Source organism: Ursus arctos, unplaced genomic scaffold (assembly GCF_023065955.2).
Source record: "Ursus arctos isolate Adak ecotype North America unplaced genomic scaffold, UrsArc2.0 scaffold_1, whole genome shotgun sequence".
Classification (NCBI taxonomy): domain Eukaryota; kingdom Metazoa; phylum Chordata; class Mammalia; order Carnivora; family Ursidae; genus Ursus; species Ursus arctos.
This window is the reverse complement of record NW_026622763.1, coordinates 75,060,771-75,087,860: the sequence shown is the minus strand read 5'-3', so window position 1 is coordinate 75,087,860 and position 27,090 is coordinate 75,060,771. Positions and strand designations below refer to the sequence as shown.

Here is a 27,090-nt window from a genome sequence, read left to right as displayed (position 1 = left end):
ATTCATTGACTTCTGTGTGTACATATTCACCCCTTCAGTGAATTTTTACAAAGCATCTACTATGCCTAGTATGATTCTAGACCAGACTAAGGTCTAGGGATTAAAAAGACAAAAATTATCCTACTCCTATTTAATCTTACAGGGAAGAGAGACACTTATGAAATACTGTAACGATATGTGATCAGTGTTTCAGTGTTAAATGTAGGATTTTCTGAGAACACAGAAGAGAATGGTAAGTACTGGAGAAGAGGGCAGAATTCAGGAAGGCTTCACAGGGATGGAGGTTGTTTATGGTGGTCACAGAATGAAATTTTGAGCAAAGCACAAGCTAACCCAGAGATACACAGTAGTCCAGAGTGTGCTCGGAAAGCGGTATGCTGCTGTGGCATGAAATTAGAGAGGGGAGGGAGGTTGGAAAAGGGGAAGGTGAAACTCTTAAAAAGGTAGAATGGGGTCCTGCTGAGGAGGGCCTTGGACTTCACCCTCCAGGAATCAAAACTTAAAATAGAAAAATGATATTAAACATGTGGTAATCACTTTACCTCTTTATGTCTGGGTTTCCCACCCCTAAAGTAGTTGATGAGATATGTTTCAGGTTGCCTTTAGTTATAAAATTACATTTTGTAATTTTGAAGTCAATCCATTAGATATATTAAATGCTGTATATTTTTACACTGATATTACAACTATCAGTAAAAATCACAATATCTATAAAGAAAATATCTTTATACACTAAGTTGTGTTGTCGCAGATATGTGCTTTCATTATAATGAACAAAATATAATATATTCCTATTAGTATATTATTTGGTGTTTGGACATACTTGAGAAGATCAAGTTATTCTGGAGAGTATAGTCTTCCAATTGGTTAATTCCTATGTCAATAACTACTTTTGGTTGTACCTGGGATAGATTTTTAAAATATTTTTTCCTTAACCTTCTCTGCTTTTATCAATAAATTTTAGACAAACTAACTAGATATAAGAAATTTAACATCTGTTTTATAATTTGAGTAATTACTTTAAAAATATGAGTGTTTTGGGGCACCTGGGTGGCTCAGTCCGTTAAGCTTCTGCCTTCAGCTCAGGTTGTGATGTCAGCGTCCTGGGCTTGAGCCCAGCGTTGGGCTCCTTGCTCAGTGGGGAGCCTGCTTCTCCTTCTCCCTCTGCGTCCCTCTGCCCTGCCTGCCACTCCCTCTGCTTGTGCTCTCTTTCTCCATCAAATAAATAAATAAAATCTTTAAAAAGATAAAAACTAAATTTAAAAAAATATGAGTGTTTTAGGGAAATAAAACACTGGGGTCTTTTATATTGTACATTAATAAATGAAGAGACTCCAAAGATTAACAATTGTTTGAATTTTACTTGAGTAAAATTTGTAGTTATCAACTGAATATTTGATATAATTTGATTATGATTTATAAAATGTATTTTTAATACTATATTTCTCATTTAATATTTTATATTTGTAATTTAAATTCAGCTTTAAAATATAGGTAGCTAAAACCCCTGTTCTAGTCCAGTTCTGTTGTCATTCCGAATTTAGCCCATAGATCAAATGACATACCATGAGATAAAAGAAAAAAAACTGGATGGGGAAGGTAGAAAAGAAAAATGGGCCCCATATCTAAATAGAATACAGAAATCTCCTGTGGCAAAACACTGCCATCATTGTACCCCAAATAGAAACGTGAAAATATTGATGGTAAAGTTGACAGAGGCACTGGGAAAGGCAGAGCTGTGTTACAGCCTTCTGAACTGATCTGGGAGACAGGAACTAAGCCACTCTCATCCTCACTTGTTGTCTCACTATAACAGTCTGATTGCATCTTTTTGAACCCTTTTTTCTTCTTTCCCCCAATCGCGATCCTTCCGGGTTTCTGTATCATACTTCCTTGAGTATTAATGAAGACCTTTGACGGATCATTTCAGATTTGAATATCCGTTCATGTTTACTTTCCACCACAGAAATTATCATTAAAACCCAATAATTTAAAGTAGTGTGGATTTTTCACAGTGCTCGTGTTTTGAGATGGCATCATAGACTTGTTTCAAGATAGTTAATCTTCAAAAGATGAGAACTTTATATGCTGTGGTAAAAAAGAATTTCAAGCCCCAGAAAAGTGGTTGAGCTAGTTGGTGGTTTTCAGAGGCACTTTAGGGTTCAGGGAGGGGCCATGGAAGAAGTAGTGGCAGGGGCAAAGAGTGGGGGTGTCCCGCGGCGCCCACCCCTCCCCCTGCTTCATCACAAACTCCAATTCCACCCCTATTGTCTTTTTGTTAAGATCAGACATCATTTGAACAAAGGTTATGATGAGGTGCCAGATGATCTTTGAGGTCTTTTCTGACCTGAACTTCTATGAATTTGTATTTTCAAATCTTCTCCAAAAAACGGAGAACTTCAAGCTAAAAGAGTTGCGTAATAACTGAGAGGCACAGGTAGGATAAAGATAACATTAAGAACAACAGCACCAACAAATTAATCTTGCTCACTTGTTCTTAAGAAATTAGACACTTTATATTTAAATGTAATGAAAAATTACATTTAAAAAGTGAATCCCTTCAAACACTAAGATATGCAACACAAGACAAATCAGCAAGAAAAACATCATTGGAACCTTCAGTCTGAACGTCCTGCAGAGACAGAGCTTAGAGATCTGACCAAGAGCAGAACTGGTTCTCTCCCAAAGGGCTCATTTTCAAAGAAAGGAATGGTTCTGAATACACATGTGAATCAGGACATGCAGACATCACAAGAATGCTTCTGTCCAAGGTTTCTGAATCCTGTGCATATAGGAGGTTACTCTCCTGGTATCAATAAGAGTTGACATTCTCTTGCATTTACATGGGACATTAAATGACAGCAATACAGAAGTGCCTACAGTTGCACAGAGCATGACTGGCCACTACTGGGATTGTCACAAGATATATTATCTTTCTTAATGAAAATTGGCAGTCATCACCCAGTGGTGGGCATTTTAAAGTAAATATTTCTTGACAAAACTTCACGACACAACCAAAATTCATGTTACTTAGGGGAAGATGTTTCTGAACATTCCCAGCATTTTTCTGGATATAATAAGATACATTTTGTGAATTTTAGTTTTAAGAATAATTCTAATGTAGTCCCATAAGTTAAAAACAAATTTTCAGCAAAAATGCAAAGTCTATTTTAGGAATTGTTTTTCATCTGCAATATGACTAATAGCTATAAAAAAAAACAGCGTTGGAGAGAGGCCCTAGGAGACACTTCATTCCATTCAATGCCTAGGTTCCATAATAAAGGAATGCACAACTGACTGACCACATGGAATAAAAGGTATATATGGTATAAAACATGGTGTACATGGTATAAAAAGGCAAAGAATAAATTAAGGTGTGGATAGGTTGTAAACTTTTAATTTTTGGCTAGTTACTGAGATATTCCTAGTATGATTGAACAGAATGCATAACAAGTGATTCCAGCTGAAGCTAATAACTATGCTTACATTCTAGTCTACTGGTCTTTTATGATAAATTCAGCCAACCAAATCATATTGTGTAAAGAGAAAGACATTTCCCAAAAATGTAGGTGAAGAAGGTTAATTCTGGAAATCTTGTGAGTTTTTTTCTTCCTTCATTAAGACAAAAATGGCTGGAGATTGTTTCCCACAATTAAGGCAGCAGTGTATGGGAAATGGAGGTATTTCTGTTAGTTGTTATAACTTCTTTCTGGACATGAAGCTCCTTTTACTCATTTAAAATAAATTACGAGCATAACTACAAACTAAAAATGGCAGCAGTGAAACCCAATTGCTGTTTTAGAAAATGACTAATAGAACAGATATTTCATAATATCACATGATTCAAACAGTTTTAAACAAGTAATTAAAACCACTTCTGTATTTAACTTGTCCTGGAATGATAACTAAAGTCACTTTTTGAAATTATTCATTTATTAGACCACATTTACATGAAAGAAGAAATAAAATCTTTTTACATTTCATGAAGAAAGAATGCAGAATGAAATCTGATATAAGGCAAAAAGAGGGTGAAAGTAAAATCTTCAAAGAAAAAAAAATTGCATTAGGAATCAGATTTCTGGTTCAGCAGCTGACTCTTGATTTTGGCTCGGGTCGTGATCTCAGGTCCTGGGATTGAGCCCTGAGTCAGGCTCCATGCTCGGCAGGGGTTCTGCTTGAGGATTCTCTCCCTCTCCCTCTGTCCCTCTCTCTGCTCGTGCTCGCTCTCTGTCTCTCTCTCTCTCTCGCTTAAATAATGTTTTTTTTTTAAAGGAATTAGATTTCTGTCTTTCTAAGGGGAATTCTCATGTTTTCCTGAACAGAGGTAAGTGCTGGAATATGAAGATAGAAAACAGACGTGTAGCATTAATTTAAAATGGTCTTTAAAACATTATTTCAAAATTCCTAAGTGCAATAGGAAAGCTTCTAATTACCATATTTTGACATGTGTCAGATAATAGGTAAGGAAATGTATTTAGTTAATAGAGTTGATTCTTTTGCTTGTTCTAATAAGGGTTTGCCTTCTCTTGAGATAAGTTGGCCAATTCTCCCCTATATGGAGGTCTAGAGAACTCTTGAACAGACTATAAATTATATGTAACCACTGGCTTGGAAATTTCTACCCTTGACATTTCTGGTTTTGTTGCCCATTTTGGGGGCCCAAAGAAAGGATGCAGGCAGGGCAGAGTGGTGCAGTTTTCTCGTAACCCTTCAATCAGGAACAGACTGGTACAAAGGGGAACGCAACCACAGGGCAGGGATCAGGGTGAGCGGAGGGTGACCGGGTTGGACAAGTATGGGGTAGGTTTCTGTCTTTACTTAAAATGTTGTTATTTTGTTCACCACGGATTTCTTATTTTGCATTAATTTTGACTTCTGAGGATACTGCATTACCAAGTTTTTTGGCACCCACTTAAATTTTGCATGTGAGGTGAATGCCTCACTCCCTCACCCTGATCCCGGGCCTGCTCAAGCAGCGCCTGCGTGCTCTGTTCCCGTAGCTCTGCGGAGCCAAACTAGAGCACAACCTCTCCCTTTTATACACCTCAGCTCTGATGGGCCAGGGAAGCTCCTGTAAGACCTATGCTTTTCTGGCTGCAAAAATGAGAATAAAGGGTATAGAAAACTATCTTCGTCTCACAAGGACCCATGGGAGTGTTAGGAAACAGGTCTCACAGATAAAATTGACACTGGGACTTGTAGCTATGCTCTCTTTCAGTGCTTATTTGGTTTTGGACAGGAACTCTAACGATCAACGTCCCTGAATGTGGACTTAGCAGGAGAAACATGTAGTCAGAATAACACATTCACCCAAAATGTATGAAAAACTCCCCCAAAGCATGCTAAGTTAACTAATGAGAGGTTTGATGCTCACACATTGTAAATGTGACATAGAGCTCTTTTAAATAACAAAAAAGGCAGGCTTACATGTGACTGAGCAAAAGTAACACCAAGGGTATTTTTCAATTCTTTTTTTTTTTTTTTTTTTAAGATTTTATTTGTCAGAAAGAGAGAGAGAAATACAGAGCACAAGCAGGGGGAGCAGCAGGCAGAGAGAGAAGCAGATTCCCCCCTGGCAGGGAGCCCGATGTGGGACTCAGTCCCAGGACCCTAGGATCATGCCCTGAGCTGAAGGCAGACGCTTAACCAACTGAGCCACCCAGCCATCCCATACTTTTCAATTCTTGAAGAGAGCAAAATGAGACTTTCAATTTTACTGCTGAACTTTTCATCAGACTTGCTGGTATCCGTTTCCTTGTCTTTTCCTAAAAGACATGCTTACACTCCTGAGGCAGGAGCAGATGCTGCCCTCGTCCACAAAGAGCACTGGGACCCTGCCTTCTCTCCATTTCTGTCTGACCTCAGCTGAGTGGAGAAAGGGATTAAGGTTTACTGAGCGCTGGGTGTTGATGCTTTCAGAAATGTTATCTTAACACCGCAGCAGCCCTGTAAAGGGAAAGACGTTCTCACAGAGAGAATTAGGAGACGTGGGAAGAAGCTTTAGTTCTAGCAGTTGTTACAGCTAGAACCATGAGCCCCTACGTGTCACACTGTTTTCTCTGGAAGGACAGATAACACCAGATGTAATGTTACTATGTCTTCCATTGTAGCAAGTAGTCTCATAGGACTGTTTGGAAGGGTGAGATACAGGGCCTTCAGTTCCACTGTCTTCCCTTGGAAGGAAATGTTGGACACTGAAGTACTTTTTGTAACCTGGAAGCTAATGCTATGGTCAGTAAAAGCTCTCAAAAGGACAGAAGAGAAAGTTAGGGACATCCACCTAGTTAAATTATTTTGAAATTATCTGCTGACATTAGATGGGTATTGGTTCTCAGGCATTAACATGGGTATATGTCTATTTTACACATTTCTATGGCACATTCCGTAGAAAAAATACCTAAATATATATTTAATTCCACAGGATCCCAAAGCACTTTGAGGATTTAAATTGATAAGCCAACCTCAAAGGGACTGATTCTTGCAACTAAAACACAGACACCTCTGGGGTGAAATGTGGCAACAGTTTGACAGGCATAGCAGTAGCTTAGGCCAGAAAGGATTTATCCAATTAAAATTATGGGATGAATTTTGGCTGGCAGAATGTAATTACCAGCCTTGGAATGAATCCAGGATCCTGAGGTTAACACCCCTCCTCTTGCCAACAACCCTCCTACCTGCCAACACTCCGAGATGGAGAAGGCTGGATCTGACACAATCGCACATAATACTGTTGTGACATCTAAGTACAATGATGATGATGTGAGAAGCATCATGAACCTGATTTTTTTTAACACTCATTATGTTACTTATTTTTATGCCACATTAGGCTAGAAACCAAATGTCCACATAAATGTTAATTTCCTCAAATCTGTGTTTAAAAAGTATAATTAGAAAATAAAAAATAGATTTAAAAATTAATTTATTCTGTCAAAGTAGTTATTTAGTGATTATTTCACTTCAGGAAGAAATTGGATCAAAATGGTGACATTTAATCCTTGCTATATATATTTTTTAAAAAACCAGGTTTTTGTAGGGGAAATGTGTTCTCAAGGTTCACTGGCCTAGAAAAAAGGGAAATGCTTAATGCCTGGTTCATACTGCTTGTAACTTCGAGTGAACGGGCAGGTGCTAGTACTGCTTTTGTCCTGGGGTGGGTCCAGCTCCTACTCACAAGCGCTTGCGGGCAGTATTTCCCAGGACAGACTTTACTAGAAGGGTGCGTCTCCGTGTGCGCCAAAGAGCCCCCTGCTGGGTGTATGATTAATGGGTAATGACCTCATCATTAGGTTCTAATGCCCTTTTAAAAAGTCATTAATTTACAAGAGACAACTGTGGAGAATCCCAAGCTAAAGAAGAGGGGGCGAGGAGGCAACTCCAAGCAGAATGTTAAGCTTTCGGGGCCGCCGGGCTGCGGGGGTGCGGGGCAGCCGGGGACAGGCCAGGAAGCGACCCGCCGAGCGTTCTCAGGGCGAAGCGCGGCGGACTGCAGCGCGAGCGGGGCGTCCGGGGGGCGGGGCCGGCGGCGGAAGCTGCGCGCGTCACGCGCGGCGACCCCGGCTCCGCGCCGTCCTATCCCGCTGCCCCTCCGCGCGCGCAGGTCGGTTCCCTCCCCAGTGCGGAGCTGCGGGCGCCAGCGCCGGCTCGAGAGCCGGTCCCGGGCAGTCCCCTCGCCGGCCGTCCCTCGCAGCCGGGTCCCGCGGCTCGCAGACGCTGCTCCCGGCGGGCCTCGCGGGGCGGCGGGGGATTGCCCCAGGGCCGCCCCGAGTTCCTCGGGGTAGCCTTCGGCCCACGTGGCCCTGAGCCACTCCACACCGGAACCGGGGCGGGGCCACGCAGGGAGTCCCAGCGGCGGGTTCCAACCGCTGCACGCGCTACCGCCCCCTCGGCGAGCCTATTTTGCGGCCCTAAAAGCGCGAACGGCGGTGCGTGCGCAGGAGGCAGGTGATCTGGCGGAACTGTCGCGAACTGCTTCATTCCGCGCTGGCCCTGCTAGTTCCTCCCCGGGAGGCAGGTTTTTGGTTTATGGCCGGAAGTAATCGAACTGTGATTGGAGGGATGGGCGGACCAGGAGCGCCTTCTTCCAAACCACTGAATGTTTGCGAGGTTGCTCTGGGTTACTTTGTAAGTGGAAGAGGCAAAGAAACACTTACCCTTTTTGCTAACAAGCCTGACTGCTCTCCAAAAGCCTGGTGGCCGCTAATTTCAGTTTTTGCTGTGAAGGTAGATTTTTCTAACACCATCTTTGTGTGATTTAACTGTCCACAGGGAATCAAAATGTGGAATGAGAGGATGAAACTAATCCTTTCTTTTGCACTGTTAGGGGTTGCCATAAACACCATTTGTTAAAAAGCATAATTATGTTGGGAAAGTGCCTGATGAGACAATTAAGCTACATAAACACACTGAAAACAAATGAAAGCCAGAAGACGCCCACACCCCTTGTGTAAAGCAATTTTTTGTTTACATAGAAATGAGAGAGGTCTGAGCTGCTTTATTACAACGATGTTATTAATGTCTACAAAAACCTAATGACCATATTTTTATGAATTTTCAATCATGAGATGATGGTCACAATATGAAAAGTTGCTTCGAAACCTAAACTAGCCACGGAGCCCTGCATTCCCTGTAGGTTAGGACGATTAGGCCAATGAACAATCCTAGTGAACAGAAGCCAGAGGATTTATGCATCGACAGTACTGCTATTTGCACCAGAGCACAGTTTAGCTTAAACTCATAAGCTTAACGTTTGTCTCAAACCTGGACACCATTCACTGCAGTATTCCCCACCCTGAGAACATTGCCTGACACAAAATAACCCTTATGAAATAATTTGTTGAATGAATTCATGAAGGCCATATCTAGTTATAATATTTAAAAGAGACCAAAATATGGCCTGATCTTTTAAACTGATAAGGAACTTTGGGGATTAAACTATGAGAGTAATTTAGTCAAATAGTTGTTACTTACAGCACTTAAATTAGTCCCTTTTATTTGTTCATATATTGCTTATAGCATGGCCCATAGAGATATCTTTTCTTTTTGCCAGAAAAGTGGTTTTTATAAGAATCTTCTTCATTTCTCTTATCTACATTTGCCTAGTAAGTTTCATTTAACAAGAGGATCAAGCTTATTTGGTAAGTAGGATAGACCTTGTAAACAGGGATACTCTAGGGAAGATGATGTTTAAAAGGGAATAAAATACTTTAACAAATATTTTCATTTATATGACAATTCAGGATGAGTAACTTGCCCTGTATTTTCTAGTATTGTCACTATGTTTGTAGGTTCATATGTGCATGACAACATACACGTGGTTTCCTGGTTGACCCAATCTGAGGATTTCTTCCTTTAGGTGTTCTCCAGGAATAAAATAGTGAAGTGTTCATATTATGACTGCCTGGTTTCCAAAAAACTGTAATTTCTTTATGGTTAATGAACATGAAAATATGAATGAGCCATAGAGACCAAAATGAACAATAATTTTTCTCTTATTCTAGAAAAATCACCATGTCTTCTTCCAGACTGGGGCTCCGTTTGGCTGCTTGTTTACTAAATATTTCAGAAGCCAGAAGAAAATACGTTGTTGAGAACATAGCAAAAGCAGCTCTTCTTGAAAAAAAAAAAAAATGGTAGGAACAACAGACAATTGAAGCGAATATGTATGAGTACAGTGGTTTTTGTATTCTGCAGACAGTGCTATAGAACACTCTTCTTTCTTCTTAGACTTTCCTTCTTGTTCTTGGGCTGTTACAGCCTCTGCAAAACTCGGGATACTGAGATAGATCAGTTACTCATATGTGCACATGTGCTCTTTCCAAAAGCTCCGCAGTGTACTTATTCACGTTGGAGAAGAGTGTCTGAGATGAACATTGTTCAGGAGTTCAGGCTCCTAAGGAGGATGTATTTACATAAAGGTGTAATGTTTCCCTCGTGGGCCATTTATTTGATCATTAAAAGAATGAGCATAATTGTACATTATGCTTTTTATTCAACAGGTTAAATAAAAAATAAACTTGCCAAATACCAGCTACTTTTCAAAGCTCTCCTGCCAGCAAAGCCCATGCTTTCATTACAACATTATTATTTCTACTCCATTTTCTCCATATAAAAACTCGTAGGCAATTGCGTTTAAGTGATGTGTGTAAGATCACTCAGCAATTCAGAAGACTGGACCTCAAGCCTCCTTACTCCCTGGGCCAGTATTTCCAATGAGAGATATTACTGTTTATTTTACCTTTGTTAAAATGTTCATGTGATGACACACAGTTCTGGATACCAGTTGTTTTTGTTTTCACACACACACATACAAAACACAGTGTATTCGGACTTCTAATCATTTAAGTAGAAATGCTTTGTTATTAAATCAACTTTTTGGCAACAGGTGAGCATTAGGGTCACAATCTTAAAGCATTCGAGACAGTATATTTTAATTTCTGAGTCAGTTTTGATTTGGTGACTACTTTTCACGAGCAAGATGTATTTTCCCCTAGCCCATTTCTAATCATGAGCACATTGAAGTTACTGTCTTACAACTTTGCAGGAGATGGAAACGTCTTAGAAAATTCCTAATAATTACTGATAAGAAAACTCCTGGAATCAGTATGCAGCTGTGCTTTTGCATTCTCTTTGTGGGAAGAGCCAGCTTGGGCCCCTCATTGTCAGACACAGTACCTCTAATGGGATTGGGTTACCTGTCTCTGTGATTAAGTGACTGTGCAGAGACATTTGTGGAAGCCATCTACTGATGGACACCTGGGTCTCAACTCACAGTTTTTATCAGCTTATTAGTGGCAGCAGCTCAAGTGGAATTATAGCTATTATACTCCATTACAAATACCAAACAATTTACTTCTGCTGAGATTCATACTGACAGTTCCTCCTGCCAGCAGTAATTTTTTTTCTCTATGCATGCTTAAGAAATTGCAGGAGAGAGTGTTTCATTCTTTTAGCATTTGATTCAATTGTATCATGTGAAACTGAGAATAAAAGCTTTTCAGAGGAAGATTTAGGATAAAAAAATAAAATCATCTCTTTTCTTCCAGGAGCTAGAGTATGTTGAAAAAATACATAAAATAAGAGGTTGTATAGTCTTGTTCTTGCTTCATCTTTTATGGTTTTAAAGATGAGGGAAGGTGGCACTAGCTAAGAAAATGACCTGATGTTTTACAAATATTTTAAATGCATTTATTTTTAAATGAGTGGAATAAAATTATGTCATCTGTATTTTTTCTGATTAAGCAATATGAAAATATTTAAATAGCCTAAAATGTCTTAGGTAAAGGAACCTGAGTTATAAATTTTAGACGTACACCAGGGCAGGGCTCTGTAGATGCTCATTTGGCTATGAGTGAGTGACATATGTTTATCTTTTCATGTTATTAAAATTAATAGCGTAGGGCTGCTATAAGCTCTGTAGTTCCTGTGTGTAACTTATTTTTCCTCTCTTCTGAAAAGATTAATTGTTAGACTGCCAGGGGACAGGGCAACAAAGGTATAATAGCATAGCTAACGGTTTAATTACTGCCTGAAAACTTTTGTCCTTCACTTTGAATTTGCTTTTGTAGGCTTAAGGGGGACTTTTAAGGAGGCTGAACCAGGCTTGTAAACTTTAAAAATAACTTTGGGGTAATGCGCGGGTGCCATACAAGTGTATGGCAGCTTTCTCCTTCAGGTTACACATTCGAGTGAGTCACAAGCCACCAAAAGCTGGAAGTCGTTAACATCTGAAGGCTGTTGGTGGCCTCTGAAAAGGAGATGGTGGAGACAGAACAGGTTCTAACAGACAGGTGCATTCATCCCAGGAACCTGTGCTTCAGGCACTAATTGGCCTATCTTAGCTTTTCCAGATGTCAGATTTTGATCCAGGCAGTTTGATTTGTGGGTTTTGGAAGGAAAAATTGACAAAGCCTAGAGGATGAGATTGAGAAGGACCAGAATTTAGAGTGGTGTGATTTGGCAATTGAAAGAAGAGGCTACCATCTTAAACTGAGTTGAGAGAACTTTGCCAAGCCCAGTAGCAAGTCCAAGAGATGATCTGTCATAGACACCAAATGCTGGCCTCTGAACTGAGCCTCTGAACTGTTCTAACTAGATAACATATCTAGTTATAACTATAATCTGGTTATATAGTAATGCTGTAAGAAGTAGACATTACTACCAGTGAATTTCATGATTAGTCAATGTCACTGCAGAGGTCAAATCCCAGAATTTTTCTATCAAGCTAAATTTAATTGTATCAGAAGAAATAGATGATTAGGATTTCATCACAGAAAAAAAAATTCTTGCATGTATGTGTTGTTTTCTTTGCAGGGCAGGAATATCCTGAAGTATCAATGCTCAATGTATTTTCATTTTCTGATCAAGACTACATCAGATCAGTCATTACTATAGCAGCTTCTATTAATGAGTTAGGTAAGATTTCAGTTTCTTTGTTTTTGTATATGCCTTTTGATGAAGGATAAGCTTCAGGTAGACCTGAATGCTCTTTAATCATTGATTTCCTGTATAAATCTGAATACTCGAGAGAGTGTACTCCAAAACTTCATTTCATTATTCTTCTGAACATGTATATTTCAAACATTTCCCATTTCCTCTTTATTGAAATGAACGTTGGGGTCCAAGATTTAATAATATTCTTTCACTGAAGATGATGATCCCATATCTTATGTGGTTAAGGAAACCTTTTGTAGTTTTAACCTGTGAAGTAATAGTGTTGAAGTCAACCTTGATTTCACTGATAAGATGGAATGGAATGAAATATACCAAACAGTTGTGTTTTGGGTCAGGACCCTAAAATCTTAAGTTAGTTCATGGGTTGAAATGAAATGAACTCCATGTCTCTGGGATGTTGTCGGGTTTAATAGGACAACTTGAATTGGAAGGATCGTAATTGTTTTAAGAAAAGCTATATTATCTTAATATTGTTTAGTAAAGGGTTCAAAATATTTTCAAATAAACCTGATTTCAACTTAGCAGAGTTTCTTCCTTCAAAAGGCCTATTTGGAGAGCAAAGAGCTGACTGATAACTTCTAGCAAACGTAGGACAGATTATCTTGAATGTTAATCATAGGATGTAAAATTTGCTTCCATGTTGTTTATTGCTATTGCTAAAATGGTCATACTGCATTAATGAAAACTCAGAGTAGTAGTAGTATAGGTGTATAGTATAGTCTATCCTATATACTATATAGTATATATCTAGTATAGTCTATAATATGTACGTAGATATAATGATTCAATAAAAAAATCTAATTATGAACAAGAGCAAAATCAAATACTTATGCTTCAGAAAAATGTATGTATGTATATTTTATTTTATTTTATTTTTTTAAGATTTTATTTATTTATTTGACAGAGATAGAGACAGCCAGCGAGAGAGGGAACACAAGCAGGGGGAGTGGGAGAGGAAGAAGCAGGCTCATAGCGGAAGAGCCTGATGTGGGGCTCGATCCCATAACGCCGGGATCACGCCCTGAGCCGAAGGCAGACACTTAACCGCTGTGCCACCCAGGCGCCCCTATGTGTGTATATTTTAATGTCATTATTCATAAAGCACTCTGAAAATAACACGGGATTTTATCAGATTAATTTGATAAAATTGAAAAAAATTAAAGTAACCAACTGAAAAATATAAAGTTGTTTAAGACCAATGAACATTGCATAATTCCTCCAAATTTGGGAATAAAGAGCTGGCAGAAATGTGAAACTTTATGACAATTGGGAGGTGAGGTGCAGGGAGATGGTTGGATCTTTTATTTTTCTTTATTTGCTAAAAAACCTCCTATACGGATTGCAAAAGAAAAACAACTAGTGCTTCAGTAAAATTATAGCTACTTCTTCAGATGCAAGTAAAAGTTTAGTGATTGCTGTTTACAATTTCACATTTTAAAGCAATTCTCTTCTGGTTGCCAGCTTGGAGGCCTTTAAGTCTATCACTCTGCAGGTTCGAGAGGGGATCCTCTCTTGCCTGGGAGCAGTGAACCTCTTTCCCATTTACCTTCTCTCTGGTGTCCAAGGGAACGAGTGTGGAGCTGTGGCCAGAAGTAAGAGAAGGTTTAGGGAAGTGTGTCCTTCCTGACTGGAAACCACTTTTCACAACTCAGAACAGTTTGTAATAATATAATCATTCCTCAACTCCCTGGAAGAGCTGACCTTGAAGACTTACATCAACAATAGGATCTCATGGGTTGCAGTGCATACCGTGCCTCTGTGACTTATCTTTCCACTTTCCACCCAACAACACTGTGGAACTCTAAATGCCGTGGGATGGGGCAGATCAACCACTTTGTCCCTTACAGATTCACCATAGATCATGAGAAACAACAGTAGTTTCTAAGGAGTTCCTTAGGCTCTTCAGGGCAGAACAATGGTGTGTTTTGCCCATCTGTGTCCTATTTTCTTGAGCAGGGGTAATGATGAGGTTGAAAAACCACTTAAATGTTAACTCCTACCCCTTTTTCCTCTGATTTTTTTTCTTTCTTTCCCTATGCACAACTCTTTTTAAGATTTGCTTTAGAACTGAACTGTCACATGCTTGATTTCAGCCCCAGGGGTGAGTTTAATTTGGAAAATTTGAGCTATGTCACTTGAGGTGTTTTTGAATTAGGCAAATTGGGAGAAAAGAAAGACCTTTTGCCTGCACTGTCTAGCTGTAGCGTGGTTAATTACGAGATGCAGAGGCTCATAACCTTTGGGGGAAAGTCCGCCTTAGGATAATTGCATTCTTCTCTGTGTGACCTCCGAAATCCCTGTATGATGTTGCCTCATTTTTATTGGACGCTGGCTTGTCTAACGTTGGCGCTGTAGATTTGGACTCTGGCTGAGCTACAACAGGTACTAGCGAGAGGAAAAGAGACTTGTTTCCAGAGGAGCACCTCACTGCTTACGCTGCATTTTAATGTGACTTGACAATCAAAGATTATTTCCCAGGGGAATCCTGGCCCCAAATTTGCTGTACTTTTTTACCCAAAAAGGGCTAAAATTCAGCATGGGGGGAAAATACGGTTCACACAAAAATGAAGAGTTCAGAATTGTCTAGACCAGAATAATGATTTTAATTGTCTTCGAAACAATTATGTTCAATTACATTAAATCTCAAATTAACTAGTACATGGAGTTCTTCATTACATCAGGACTAGTCCACCCCCAGATGTTCATCCTGCGTAGGAGACAGTTGACAATCGGAGGGTCTGGACACAGTATTTCTCCCTCCCCTTGCCCTTTTGCTTCATTGGCAGCTACTGTACCTCATGATTTAAACATGGACATTTCTAATTAAATGAGAGCTCAGCTGCATTCTTGAACTAATTTATAACATTTGATTTGAAATGTAATAGCTTCAATCTTCATCTGATTAAAAACAGTCATACTGTATATGGTTACTATTTTGATGCTGCAACACGCAGTTTTTATTTTTACATTCCCCTTTCTACACAGCTGTTCATCTAATATCATTCAATTTTTTTAAAGGTTTTTGTTTTTGTTTTTGTTTTAACAGCATGCTCAGGCATTCTTTTGAGGTAGAAGTATTCAAATTCTAGGATCTTGCTGTTCTCAGAACAGTGAAGGGATGTTTTTCACTTAAGGCAGCTGCTTCTCACAGAAACTAACTTTAGGATAATCATTTAACCAACTTTCTTTGGGAGGAAGGGCAATGGAGAACATTCCAGTGACATGAAAAATAGCTAATATTGATATGTGTAATTCATGTATGTTTTATATGCAAATATTCTGAATAATGTGTTTCAGAACTTTTTTATAGCAGCTGTAAGCTTGCTTATAACTTAAGGAATGTGTTCTTAAAGTAGGGTCCAAAATTGGTGTTCAGGGGCCTTATAAATAATGTCAAAATCATTTGCAAGTTTTATGCATGTTCATTTGTGTATGCATACATCGGCACAGACACACATACTTTTGCATATAATTTTCGTTGAAGGACTTTTAGGCTAATGGGCACAGCGATGTGGAGGCTCAGATGTGAGAGCATCCTGGGTTTGAGGACCTGCAAAGGACTTCAGTGTGGCAGGCTGGAACTTAGAGATGGGGTGGGATGAGAGAGGCATTCCTGGGCATGTTAAAAAATGAAGCTTCAGAGGTAGTAGGGGTCAGAACATGAAGTCATATATGCCAGGTTAAGGAGTTCAAACCTTATCCTAAAGGCAGTGAGAACCACAGAAGAGTTTTAAGCAAGAGTGCTGTGATTGGCTTTGAATTTTAGAAAGCTTACTCTGTCTGCATGTTAAAGGATGGACAGGAAGCAGGCAGACCAGTTTGGAAATGTGATGGTGCCCTAGATAATAAAGTGGAGAGAATGGAGAGAACCAATGGGATGTTTTGTGGGGGGGAGCGGCTGGGAACAAAGTAGTGGTATGAAAGTGTCATCACTTACAAATGATGGAAGAAAGGGGATTTGGGAGGAAAGACCATTGAATACTTTTTTATATGCTGCCATTTGGCAATTAGATATAAAATAGAGAGCTAGGAGACACAGAGATCTAGTCTGTATTTATTTAAAGCTTATACTTTTCCAAAAATGTTTGGACTTTGTTTTCCTTTTCAGTAAAAACCACATTTGATCTCTCAGGCTATCTTTCATTTTTATCTGTATTATGTCTCTAAAATTTTTTCTTTTCCTTTTCCTCCCTGTGTCCTTACCTCTCTCTCCTCTTTCCTCCTTTTTCCTCTTTGTTATTATCCAAATGAAATGCACATGTGGCTGAAAGTTGACTGTTTCACAGGGTTTGTTCCCAAAACCCTAAGTACCTACATAACTCCCTTTTCCCTATCACTTTAATTTCCTTCTCTCCAGCTCCAAGTACTTTCAACTCTCTTGTCTTACCATTTAGGATTAAACTCCAGATATCTAAATACCAACTCATATTGTGCTTCTTGGTTTTTTTAGTTTTAGGCATTGTCTATTGACTTCTCCCTGCAGAAGTTGAAAATTTAGCTTCCTTTCACCACCCACCCATGACCCCCAGCATGCACACACTCACACCCTCTTCCTAATCCTCCCTCTTCTCCAAATAGTTATGTCAAAATTTGGATAAATATTTAGTGGTTACATTATTATAACTATGTAAACATTATTCACAATGAAGTATTTAGAATATTGTTATTATTTTACCCTTTCTGCACAACTTTTTCTTTTGGCTGAAATAGATCATTATCTTTTTGATTGTTTGTTTACTTAGTTTTTTATATGCCAATCAATGGCTTAACCCCAACTTGTCTGTTAATAATAGCGTCTCTCCATGCATTTAGATAAAACATTCCATGTATTGAATGTTCTATCAGTTTCATCTTCTTAAAGAACCATATTCTAGACCTCTCTGACCTGTTCCAATTAGGACTGGTTGCCCTCAATTTGTTGAGGATAACTGTCATCATGGAATCTCCCTTAACTATCATCTTGGGTGTTCCCTGCATCTCTCTCCATGTTGGATACACTGGTTCCACTGGTTCCTAAATTTCATATCTTCTCTTTTTTTTTTTTGTCCCCCTTAGTTTATGTCCTTGTTTTAGAGGAACGTATCTTCTATTAGCTTCCTTTAAAAAGGAAGGAGGGCGTATATTTTTGAGACCTTGCATGTCTGAAAATGCTATTATTCTAGCATCACACTTGTTAGTTTGGCTAGGTATAAAATTCTAGGTTAGAAATAATAATTCCTTTATTTTGAAGACACTGTATTATTGAATTCTTATTTTTATGTTACTATTGAGACCTCTAAAGGCATTATGATTCCTAATCTTTGTGTGTGAGCTGTCATTTCTCTCTGGAAGCTTGTAAGATCTTCACTTTGTTCCTAGTGTTCTGAAGTTTCTGTGATGCACCTTTGTATGGGTCTGTTTTCATTTATTATGCTGGATATGTGTTAGGCCTTTTGAGTCCTTGACATCTTGTTCCTTGGTGCCAGACAAGTCTTGAATTACCCCATTGATGATTTCTTCCATTTTCTCAGTTCTTTCTGGAATCTCCAATATTTGGATATTGGAACTCTTGTACTGGTTCTCTACACTTATTTTCTTTGTTTTCCCCATCACTTTATATTTTTATAATACTTTCTGGCAAATTTCCTCTATATGCCAAGCCTTCAGTAAATCTTTCATTTCTTCTATTATTCGTTTCCAAATGCTTTTATATACTCTCTGAATGGTCCTTTTATCTTATTATTTGAAATAACATCCTGACTATATCTCATGAATGCAGTATCAATGGATAATTTTTGATATTTTCTTCTTCCTGCATTGTGTCTGTTTTTCAATCCCTACCCCCACTGTCACCCCCAAGTTGCTTGTTTGTTTTAAAGGCTTTCCTTGGATATCTGATGATTTTTGGTTAGCTGCTTACTCTAAGAGTGGACACCAAAAGACTGAATGAATACTCTTAGTATATAGGTGGAGTTTGTCAGCTGTAGACTCCTCTGACTAGATCATTTCTTTGGGGAACCCACTTTGTCAGTATTCTTTTGGTCTTTCCTCTTGGGCTGTTCAAGTTCCTTAGAGAAGGATCTTCCAGTCTTCAGCCTGGAGGGTAGACACAGATGTCCATGTTTTAGGAAATGAATTGTAGAAGAGGGCTGATAGAGTCTCAGCATTTAGTTTGTAAGTATTCTTTTAGCTCCCCTCTTTTCATTACTCATCCCTGCCCTCAGCTGTGCCCAGTATTCCCCAGCCCAGATGCCTTGGTGCCAGATGCCTCGGTGCCAGATGCCTCGTGTGTCTTCAGCCAGGGTGGGGGCAGGGCACTTGCCTATCTATGTGGAGGTTGGGTAGCATCTAACTGCTGCTTAAACAGACTTTCCACGAGCCTCCCTGTTTTGAGCTTTGCCTCTATCTTCCCTTCCAGAGTGAGGCTGCCATTTCTGATCATTGTCAAGTGTGGCATAAGTCAGGTTGCTTCTTTGCTCTTCCTCTTGCTGCCTTGGGTCTGCTAAATCACCTACCACTCATATATCTGTTTTCCAAGTTCCAGTGCTATTGCCTCCTTTTCCATTTCTCTTCCATTTGTTTGAGTGAGTCCTTGCTTTTAAAAAGTATCCCTTTCCTGTCTTTTTCCTGGGATTTTGGGAAGCAGTGAAAGCAAACATAAGGATCCATACTCTCATCTTTACTTGGAAGTCCCTACTTCTGTAATTCTTCTCAATGATTTTTAATTAATTTGGATCATTCAGGAACACTTAATTCACCTAATTTGGTATCAGTGGTAAGTTTACAGGAACATATTCTTTTGTCTGATGTCCAACTCAATATTGAAGATACTTAGTCTCAGTTTCTGGGCTTTTATAAATTTTTTATAAGCATTTTTCTCTGAAGGATTGCAGTGGGTTATACTGCTTCCTGTATGTTCTTCCCTTCTTCCTTGCTCAGTGTTTTTACATGTGGGAGCCAGTGTTTCTGAAACATGACCCTGTTTCCCATTCACACATAAATCTTCATGAGAAGGATTAAGTAAAAATGTGGGGGAGGGGTCAGCGCAGAAGGTGCTCAGGCAAGTTCTCCCTACGATTTGCCAGTGACAATGGGCTTACCTTACATTAGGCTCATAACATTCGGCCTTAAAAGTCTGGACAATAGCTATGAATTTTATAAATGATATGGAAACCTGCTTTTTGTTTTATGTCACTAATTAGATGAAATAATGTTTGTACAATGCCATCTAAATTGACATTATTTAGAAGACTGGGAAGATGAAGTACTAGCTAAGTAAGTTACATGAATAAAGAAATAGCTCCTACATGATTGATTTTTATTTTTTGATTTACCTCAAAGTATATAAAACATTAATGAATTTGATTAGAAATATCAGCCTTGTTAGATTTTTTTTGAGTATTTTTATAACTTGGAGGACACATGCCATGACAGATTCACACGATGTCAACACTTGTGTGATAGTCTTGAGACCCTTTGATTACCTTATTACAGATTGTCAAAACATGGGCTGATCTGGCAAATCAGGCACAACTTTCCACTTCAAGAATTTTCTACCCTGATTCTCTAGTTGCTATGGAGATTGTCTTATGAAACAGCCCTGGATTTGGTTGAGATTAGTCAATTTAGATGCTGGGTTCTGATATAATTCTCTCCACCATCAGCAATGCCCTCATTGCCATAGCATTAAAAACAGTGGTTGTTTTTATGAGCATATGTTAAAATAGTTTTAGGACGTAGCATTTAGTTTGAGAATTTTAAGGACACTGGCACTGTATTTAAGAAAACTGAAAAAACAAGGGATTGTGCATTAGGAAAGTACTTAAAATATTAAGATTGATTTAGTACATTTTAACTACAAAGGTGAATTACCAGTAAATGCATATTACTACAGGTTTAATAAGCGCAACAGGATTATATCTACTAATATAAACAGAGGTACTAATGAGGAAGGATAAGGCCAAATGGTTGAAGTGGGATAAACTAATTTGTTCTTCCACAGCAATTATGGATGAACCCAACCATACTTGAAAAACCTGCACTCTTTTCTTTCGCTTTGACTCTGCGGTAACCTGAAGTCCAAGCAAGTTACCCCATGGGGCAAGCCATGACCAGGGAGGGACCTGAGCTGGTAGACGCATACTCTCATCTTTTGTCCTTGAGATGGACAATTCTGAGGCCCATTCCAGCAAGGCCAAGACCCAGTTTCTCACAATGATGACTAGCTTGATAACACATCCTTGTATTAACTCTCCCTCCTTCCCTGTTTCACTCTTGAAGCATATTGAATAGGATTTATCTCAAATATTGACCAAAAAAATGACCATATTATAAGAATCTTGGGATGAATGGGTTGAGTGCATGAAATCTTTGCTGCCTGACTGCATACTTCTTATAATTCTTCCCTAATCTAGAAGTCACTTATAAGATTTAAAGTTAAAAATTGGGAGGCCTCCCACCGCACCTCTAAAGGATCTCAGAATACTTTATGATGAAGCCATGGGTCATTGTGGGAGACATTAACATTCACTACTTACTAGTAAATGCAGCCCTGGGGGCCTCTCAAAATTTAAGGGCTCTAGGTTTTCTGATTTTGAGTAGTTCCTTATAATACCCAGAGATTGATTTTATGTGATTGCTGATGGTGTTTCAGAGAATGTGAACCTAATAACGGATTTATAACAGGTCACTGATATCAAAGTTAACTTTTTGAGCCCAGGTCTCTGGATCTTGGAAATTCTTTTTTTTTTTTAAGATTTTATTTATTTATTTGTTTATGAGAGGGAGAGAGTGTGCATGTGTGAGTGGGGGGAGGAGCAGAGGGAAAGGGACAAGCAGACTCTGCATTGAGCATGAGCCCAACTCGGGGCTTGACTTCATGACTCTGATATTGTGACCTGAGCTAAAATCGAGAGTCAGATGCTCAACTGACTGAGCCACCCAGGGGCCCCCTGACCTTGGCAATTCTTTTCCTGAGTTTCTTTTCTTTTTTATCCCTGCTTCCTAGCATTTGTAGTGACTCCCAATGTCAAAGTCACTAAGATTAGAAAATTCTGAAGAAACGACATAGTGATGCTAGTGACATTGATGGTCCTGTAAAATGAGCTACATCAATCCAAGTCTGTCCATACCCGTATGGATCCACCAGCCGATCTACCTGTTCTCCATTGGTTAAGTGGGGTGTGCTTCTTCAGGAGACATGGAGCATGTGATAATAGTAATGACAACAACATATGGTTATAACATTGTTATTAATTAGATCAATTATTTTTTGTTTTAGGAGGACACCAGTCATTTTGAATTAGGACCCCACCCTACTCCTGTATATGACTTCATCTTAACTAATTTTATCTACGGTGACCCTATTCCCAAATAAAGTCACATTCTGAACTCTTCTTTGGGGCAGCCCCAGCTTCTCAGTAGCCCCCTGAAAGAGAGTGAGAGGTCCTTACTAAGAGGGAGAATCTTAAGAAAGTGACAGGCCCAATTCTATCCCACATACACATGACAGATGTATGCATATATGCTGTGTTTTTTTGATCAGCATAAACTAAAGGATCATATCACATTGGGTGGCTAGACAGGAAAGCCAAATCGTAAGTGGTCAAAATAAGGATTTTGGAGCTGAATAAATCTGAGTTCAAATTTCAGATCTGCTACCTATTTGCCAGCTGATGTTAGGAAAATTTTTTAGTCTCTTTTATAGTCATTTTTTGGTTTTGCTCTATTCAGTGGGGGATAGTATCATCCTGCCAGGAGGATTATGAGAAGTCATGCCTGTATATAAAGGTCCTTGTACACTGCTTCCCGCCAGTAAGTGGCTGTCACTGTAGCGATTCTCTGTGGCCTTGTGGGTCAGGGTGCTGAGCATTGGGGGCCCAGGCGATTGCCCTCCTCCATAAAGGAAATGGATCCCTGGTCTCCCTTTTGTGTTACCAGGATTCCAAATAAGGTGCCTTTTGAGAAAAAGGATTGCAGGACAAGATGTTTGAAAACCTCTTGAGCAGGAGATCTCTAAAGTGCTTTCAGCTCTAAAATTCTAAGTTCTATAGCAGACAGCTTCTTCCTGTTGGTTCTTCTTTGCAAAATAATATTCAGTGCCTATTTCAGACAAATGATATGAAGCTACATGAAGAGGTATTTGTGAACATCCAGATAGTATCGGAGTGCCTGTTATCTTTCCATTTACATGGTGATGCTATTGTGACTATCAGGCAAGTGTAATGGAGTACCTTCCCCTAAGAAAGATGGGGCAATGGAATCCATACCCAAAACAATTGGAGAACACCACAGGACAGATTAAAACATTCGTATTACTGAATACAGCACAAGTAACATATGCTAGGGCACTCAGGAAAGTATAATTCTTTAAATGAGTGATATCATGTCTGCACTAAGTGGTAATTATCTCAGCATATGCCCTACATGGGAATAACAAGTTTTGCATGTATGTCTCTATAAAAGTATATGTTGTATACAAGGAAATAACAAAATTCTTGGATTCTTGGATGTGAAAACACATATAAAATGTACCCCAAAACTACTAATATACTATATATTTTCATGGATACCTATTTCTCCATGAAAGTATATGATATATGAAGAATTTGGAGGCCTATAATTCTTAATGTTTCTAATAAAGATAGAGGATAGGTGAATTTTTTCATTCAATAGCTGAAAAACAGGCCTAGAAATATTAAGAAGCTCATGTTTTTCCATCAAGACAGCAGCAGAGTGAAGGATCCGCACAACTTTTTATTTATTAGACCTTGCCTAGGACTTCTTATTAATTCTCTTTTTCAAAATTTCAAGTGTTCCATGTAAGGTTAAAGTTCACCTCTGACCATTATCCCCATTCCTGGTTCCCAACCACCCCCTGCCAGGTTATAGTGTGAGGATATAATGTGCACTCTGAATTCAGAATTTTCCCCATGCTTTTGTTTACATATATGTATATACTCATAAAGCCAATATAGCATTGCTTGTGTGTGTTTGTAATATAAATGCTATCAAAATAGAACTTTTTCATTTAGCAAGATATCTTGGAAATCTATCCTTGGTATTACATATAGTTCTAGTTTATGCCTTTTAGTTGCTATATAGTATCATAGTATGAATATATCACTATTTGTGTACGCATATACATACATGTCTTTATTTGTGGACATTCAGATTATTTCTCAAATTTCCCTCCTACAAATAATGCAGCAGTGAACATTCTTGAATAGTCTTTCTTGTGTACAAATGCAAGAATTTCTCTAAATGAATGGAGTCATTAGGTACAAAGATTTTAAAATATTTTGACAGATTAATTTTTACATGAAAATCAATCAAGTGTTTACCCTCATTTCTTCATTACCTCATTTCCATAGCATGTAACAAGTTTTTTCTTTGCACTTTATTTTTTACCGCCATGCCAATGATAAATTGACAACTCAGAGACACAAGTGTAATTATTTTTTCTTGGTAAATCCTATTCATTTTGAATCATAGATGCTTTTGTCAATGTATCATTATTTGTAAGCTTATTTGTCCTTTAAAAATGAAATATGACAGAGTAAACAGTAGCATCCAGAGATGTGCCGTAGAGTTTTGTTTCCCCCCCAAATTGTTCTCTGCTACTTCAAGAAAGAACAGGCAACAGACTGTGTCAGTAGAAATACAATTTAGAAATTGCACTTGATCTCATTTTTCAGCCTGATGTTTCTGTTCTTTCATCATAAAGATCAGCTGCATTTTATTTTTTTTCAGTCCCTTAGAATAACATCCAGTTCTAGTCAGCATGTTTAATGTACTTCTCAGTGATGTTCTAGCATAATAGATTTCCGTATCTCGTGCATGTGTACATATGGTAAACATTTCTTCAAGTTCTAGCCGTGTGGGGGAGGAATCTTGTGGTTGCTTTGTTAATGCAGTGTTTGTGTTGGAGCGGTTAGGGCCCCGCGCTCTAACTCTCAGCGCTGGTCGTAGTGAGATGGCTTTGATGGCGGCTGCAGAGTCTAGTGGGATGTCCCAGCTTCACACTTCAAAGCCGAGCATATGGGGTGAACACTGGGTACTTCGTGCTCTTTGGGGATGGATGGTTGGGAGACAATTCTTAACAGCTCTGTTTGATGAAGATATTGGAAAAGAAATGGTCTATCTTTAAAATAATCTTGAATTGCAAAGAGAGAAATTTCCACACACACTCACCCCCGCCCCCCACCATGGATTGAACCAAGAATAATTTTTTCCTGCTCTGCACTTAATTAGAGGCAGTGCGGCATCACACTACTATGCTGCTTTTTCAAATGACTTCTCTTTTAAAGGACTGAGTGAGATGAATGGACCAGCTTTATTTTAGGTATGTGTATGAATTTAGGCAAAAACTTTTAGGGCTATCTGTTTTACCGTCTGAGAGATTTTTATGGCTTCTGGTAGAGAATCTTTTTTTTTTTCCTTCTCATTAAAAAATACATAAATAAAAAAATCAACTAAACAAAAATCTTGGCTATATTAAGAGAGCTAGACTGAAACTAGAGGACGCTTGTAAGATTTCAAGTCTAGCACCGTTTAATTTTCAGATTCTGTGCTGCTTTCCCTTTACTTGTTATTGGGTATGAGGTGACAGGGTTGAAAAATACTTTTTGATTGCTATGTACTTATGAAAAAATTTGATTCTTGTTTGAGTATCACTAGAATTCTGGTTTAAAAATAATAATAATAATAAATAATAATAATAAACCACATATCATACCATGGGTCAGATGAAAGAAAATTTATCTGTTCCTAGAGAGAAGGGAATGACAGACCTGAGTTTTTTTCTAGTTGTGCCTTTTGGCTGCTATTGAAAGTATAACAAAAGTGGACTCATCATTACGTTCCTCGAGCTGCAGAAATGCAAGTCTGTTTAACGGTTAAATTTTAACTCCATTTATATCAGAAGTCCTAAATTGCTCCTAAAAGAAACAAAAGCAGAAGGGAAAAGGACAATAGTAAATACCACTGTAGGCATGAAGTGTGTATTAGTATAAGGCAGGCATATCCATTTAATTGAGCAGATTCTTAACTACTGTCTTTACATACAACTTTATTGTATCTTCTCTTGAAATACTACATTTCAGCCACACTTTTGTCTGTTATAGGCTCAGAGAAAGCTTAAGCTTCTCATTGCATGGAGGTACAGCTCATCGCATAGTCCTCTTTTTGCAAAGAGGTATAAGCAAACTCATAGAAGTCTCTAAAGTTGAGACTTAGAGAATAAATGTATGTGTATAGAAATGGCTAAAAATCATTTTTGAGTAAATAAAGTCAGCCAACCATGAGGGTTAAAAATATATTGAAAAATATTGTCATTTATCAGCCTTTTCAAAGTAAAACTAGTGAAAATGGAAAGATCAGAATTGTTAATGATGGTGGGAAAAGATCGTCAAAAAGGGAAGAAAAATGAAAAAATATTGCTTTTTAATAGAGTGCAATTTAGGAAGCTGCAGAGTTTTGCTTTGCCTGTTTCAAGACAGCACGATGACATCATACTCTCTGCACAAGGTGATTCAGATGTTTGCCTTGTCTGATAGTACTGAATGATTCAAGTAGCCCCTCAGAGACAGGTGGCTTTGATGGCTGCTGATGGGACTAGTGTTCTGAGGACAGCTTAGAAAACATGAAAATACTGGTGGAAAATGGATCCCATGGTTTCTCACTTTGTTAGCATAGTGACCCCTTACTGTCATTTGTGTGTTTGGAATGGACCCCTCTCTTTGGGTTTGCAGTATCCAATACCTGCAAAGGGCTTAGGAACCAAATTCAATTCATTCAACCTAACAAATGTTAACTTCAAGGCACTGCCTCAGGGAGTATGAAACCTAGATGGAGGAGCGAAAGTCCACAATTAACTATATAATACAAGTAGATTAGATTTGATGTTATATCCTATAAAAGCTGTAAAACACTCTGTGAACGAGAGAGAGAGAGAGAGAGAGAGAGAAATGAATATTAGTGGACGGAGAGCACAAACAGGAAGTAGGGATTCTTAGTACAGACGTTCTGGGTTTTTGGGTTCATTGCAAGTGCTAAAAGTCCCTGCTCTGGAAGCATTTGACTTCACTCGAGAAGGAGTGGTGGCTTTACAGAAAATGCACACAGAGCTGTTGTTTTAAATAATAACCCACTTACCTGAAAACCAATGAGTCAGTTCCCACTGGGTTGAGCTTGAAGTATGCAGAATTTTTATCTTCTGCAAAAGGCCTGTTTGATTTGCAGGATGTGAGCATTTGAAGTTACGTGGGGTGATTTTAACGTAGATTAATTGTAAAAATAAAATGATAAAATTAAAACTAGCTCTTTTGAATATGTAATTTACTTCACAAATAAAATAACTTGCTAGTAAGCTTCTGACTAAATTTGATGCTTTTCTTTAAAATACAGGCAATCTAAATTTACTTTTCAGCAAAATTACAAATACCCACCTGCCATGGGCCCTTAAGTTGCAATTATTAGAAACATAAATGTTATTTCCTTGAATGTGAAGAGTGTAGCGTACTATCTCTATTACTAACTATCATTTTGGCTTTGGTTGTCTTCATTGTACTTGAATAATGAAATATTTCCTTTTCTGGCTTCATTAAAAAACAAAACTTAAGTTGGATTCCTTCCATCCTGATTTTGTGTAGAAGACATAAT

At 38.5% G+C, this 27,090-nt stretch overlaps 1 protein-coding gene across 1 annotated transcript; it reads left to right on the top strand.

The window, feature by feature from the left end:
• Positions 1 to 7,631: 7,631 nt before the first annotated feature.
• On the top strand, positions 7,632 to 15,272 carry FTCDNL1 (formiminotransferase cyclodeaminase N-terminal like). The gene is made up of 4 exons (XM_057303765.1): positions 7,632 to 8,220; positions 9,498 to 9,619; positions 12,307 to 12,430; positions 13,891 to 15,272. The coding sequence occupies exons 2-4, from the start codon at positions 9,508 to 9,510 to the stop codon at positions 14,075 to 14,077; spliced, it is 423 nt and encodes a 140-aa protein (XP_057159748.1). The 5' UTR covers positions 7,632 to 8,220; positions 9,498 to 9,507; the 3' UTR covers positions 14,078 to 15,272.
• The last annotated feature ends 11,818 nt before the right edge of the window (positions 15,273 to 27,090 follow it).

Coding starts and splice junctions, on each gene's coding strand:
- FTCDNL1 (XM_057303765.1), top strand. CDS start 9,508: ATGTCTTCTTCCAGACTGGGGCTCCGTTTGGCTGCTTGTTTACTAAAT. Junction 9,620..12,306: donor AGCAGCTCTTCTTGAAAAAA/AAAAAAAATGGT, acceptor TTGTTTTCTTTG/CAGGGCAGGAATATCCTGAA. Junction 12,431..13,890: donor GGTAAGATTTCAGTTTCTTT/GTTTTTGTATAT, acceptor CACATTTTAAAG/CAATTCTCTTCTGGTTGCCA.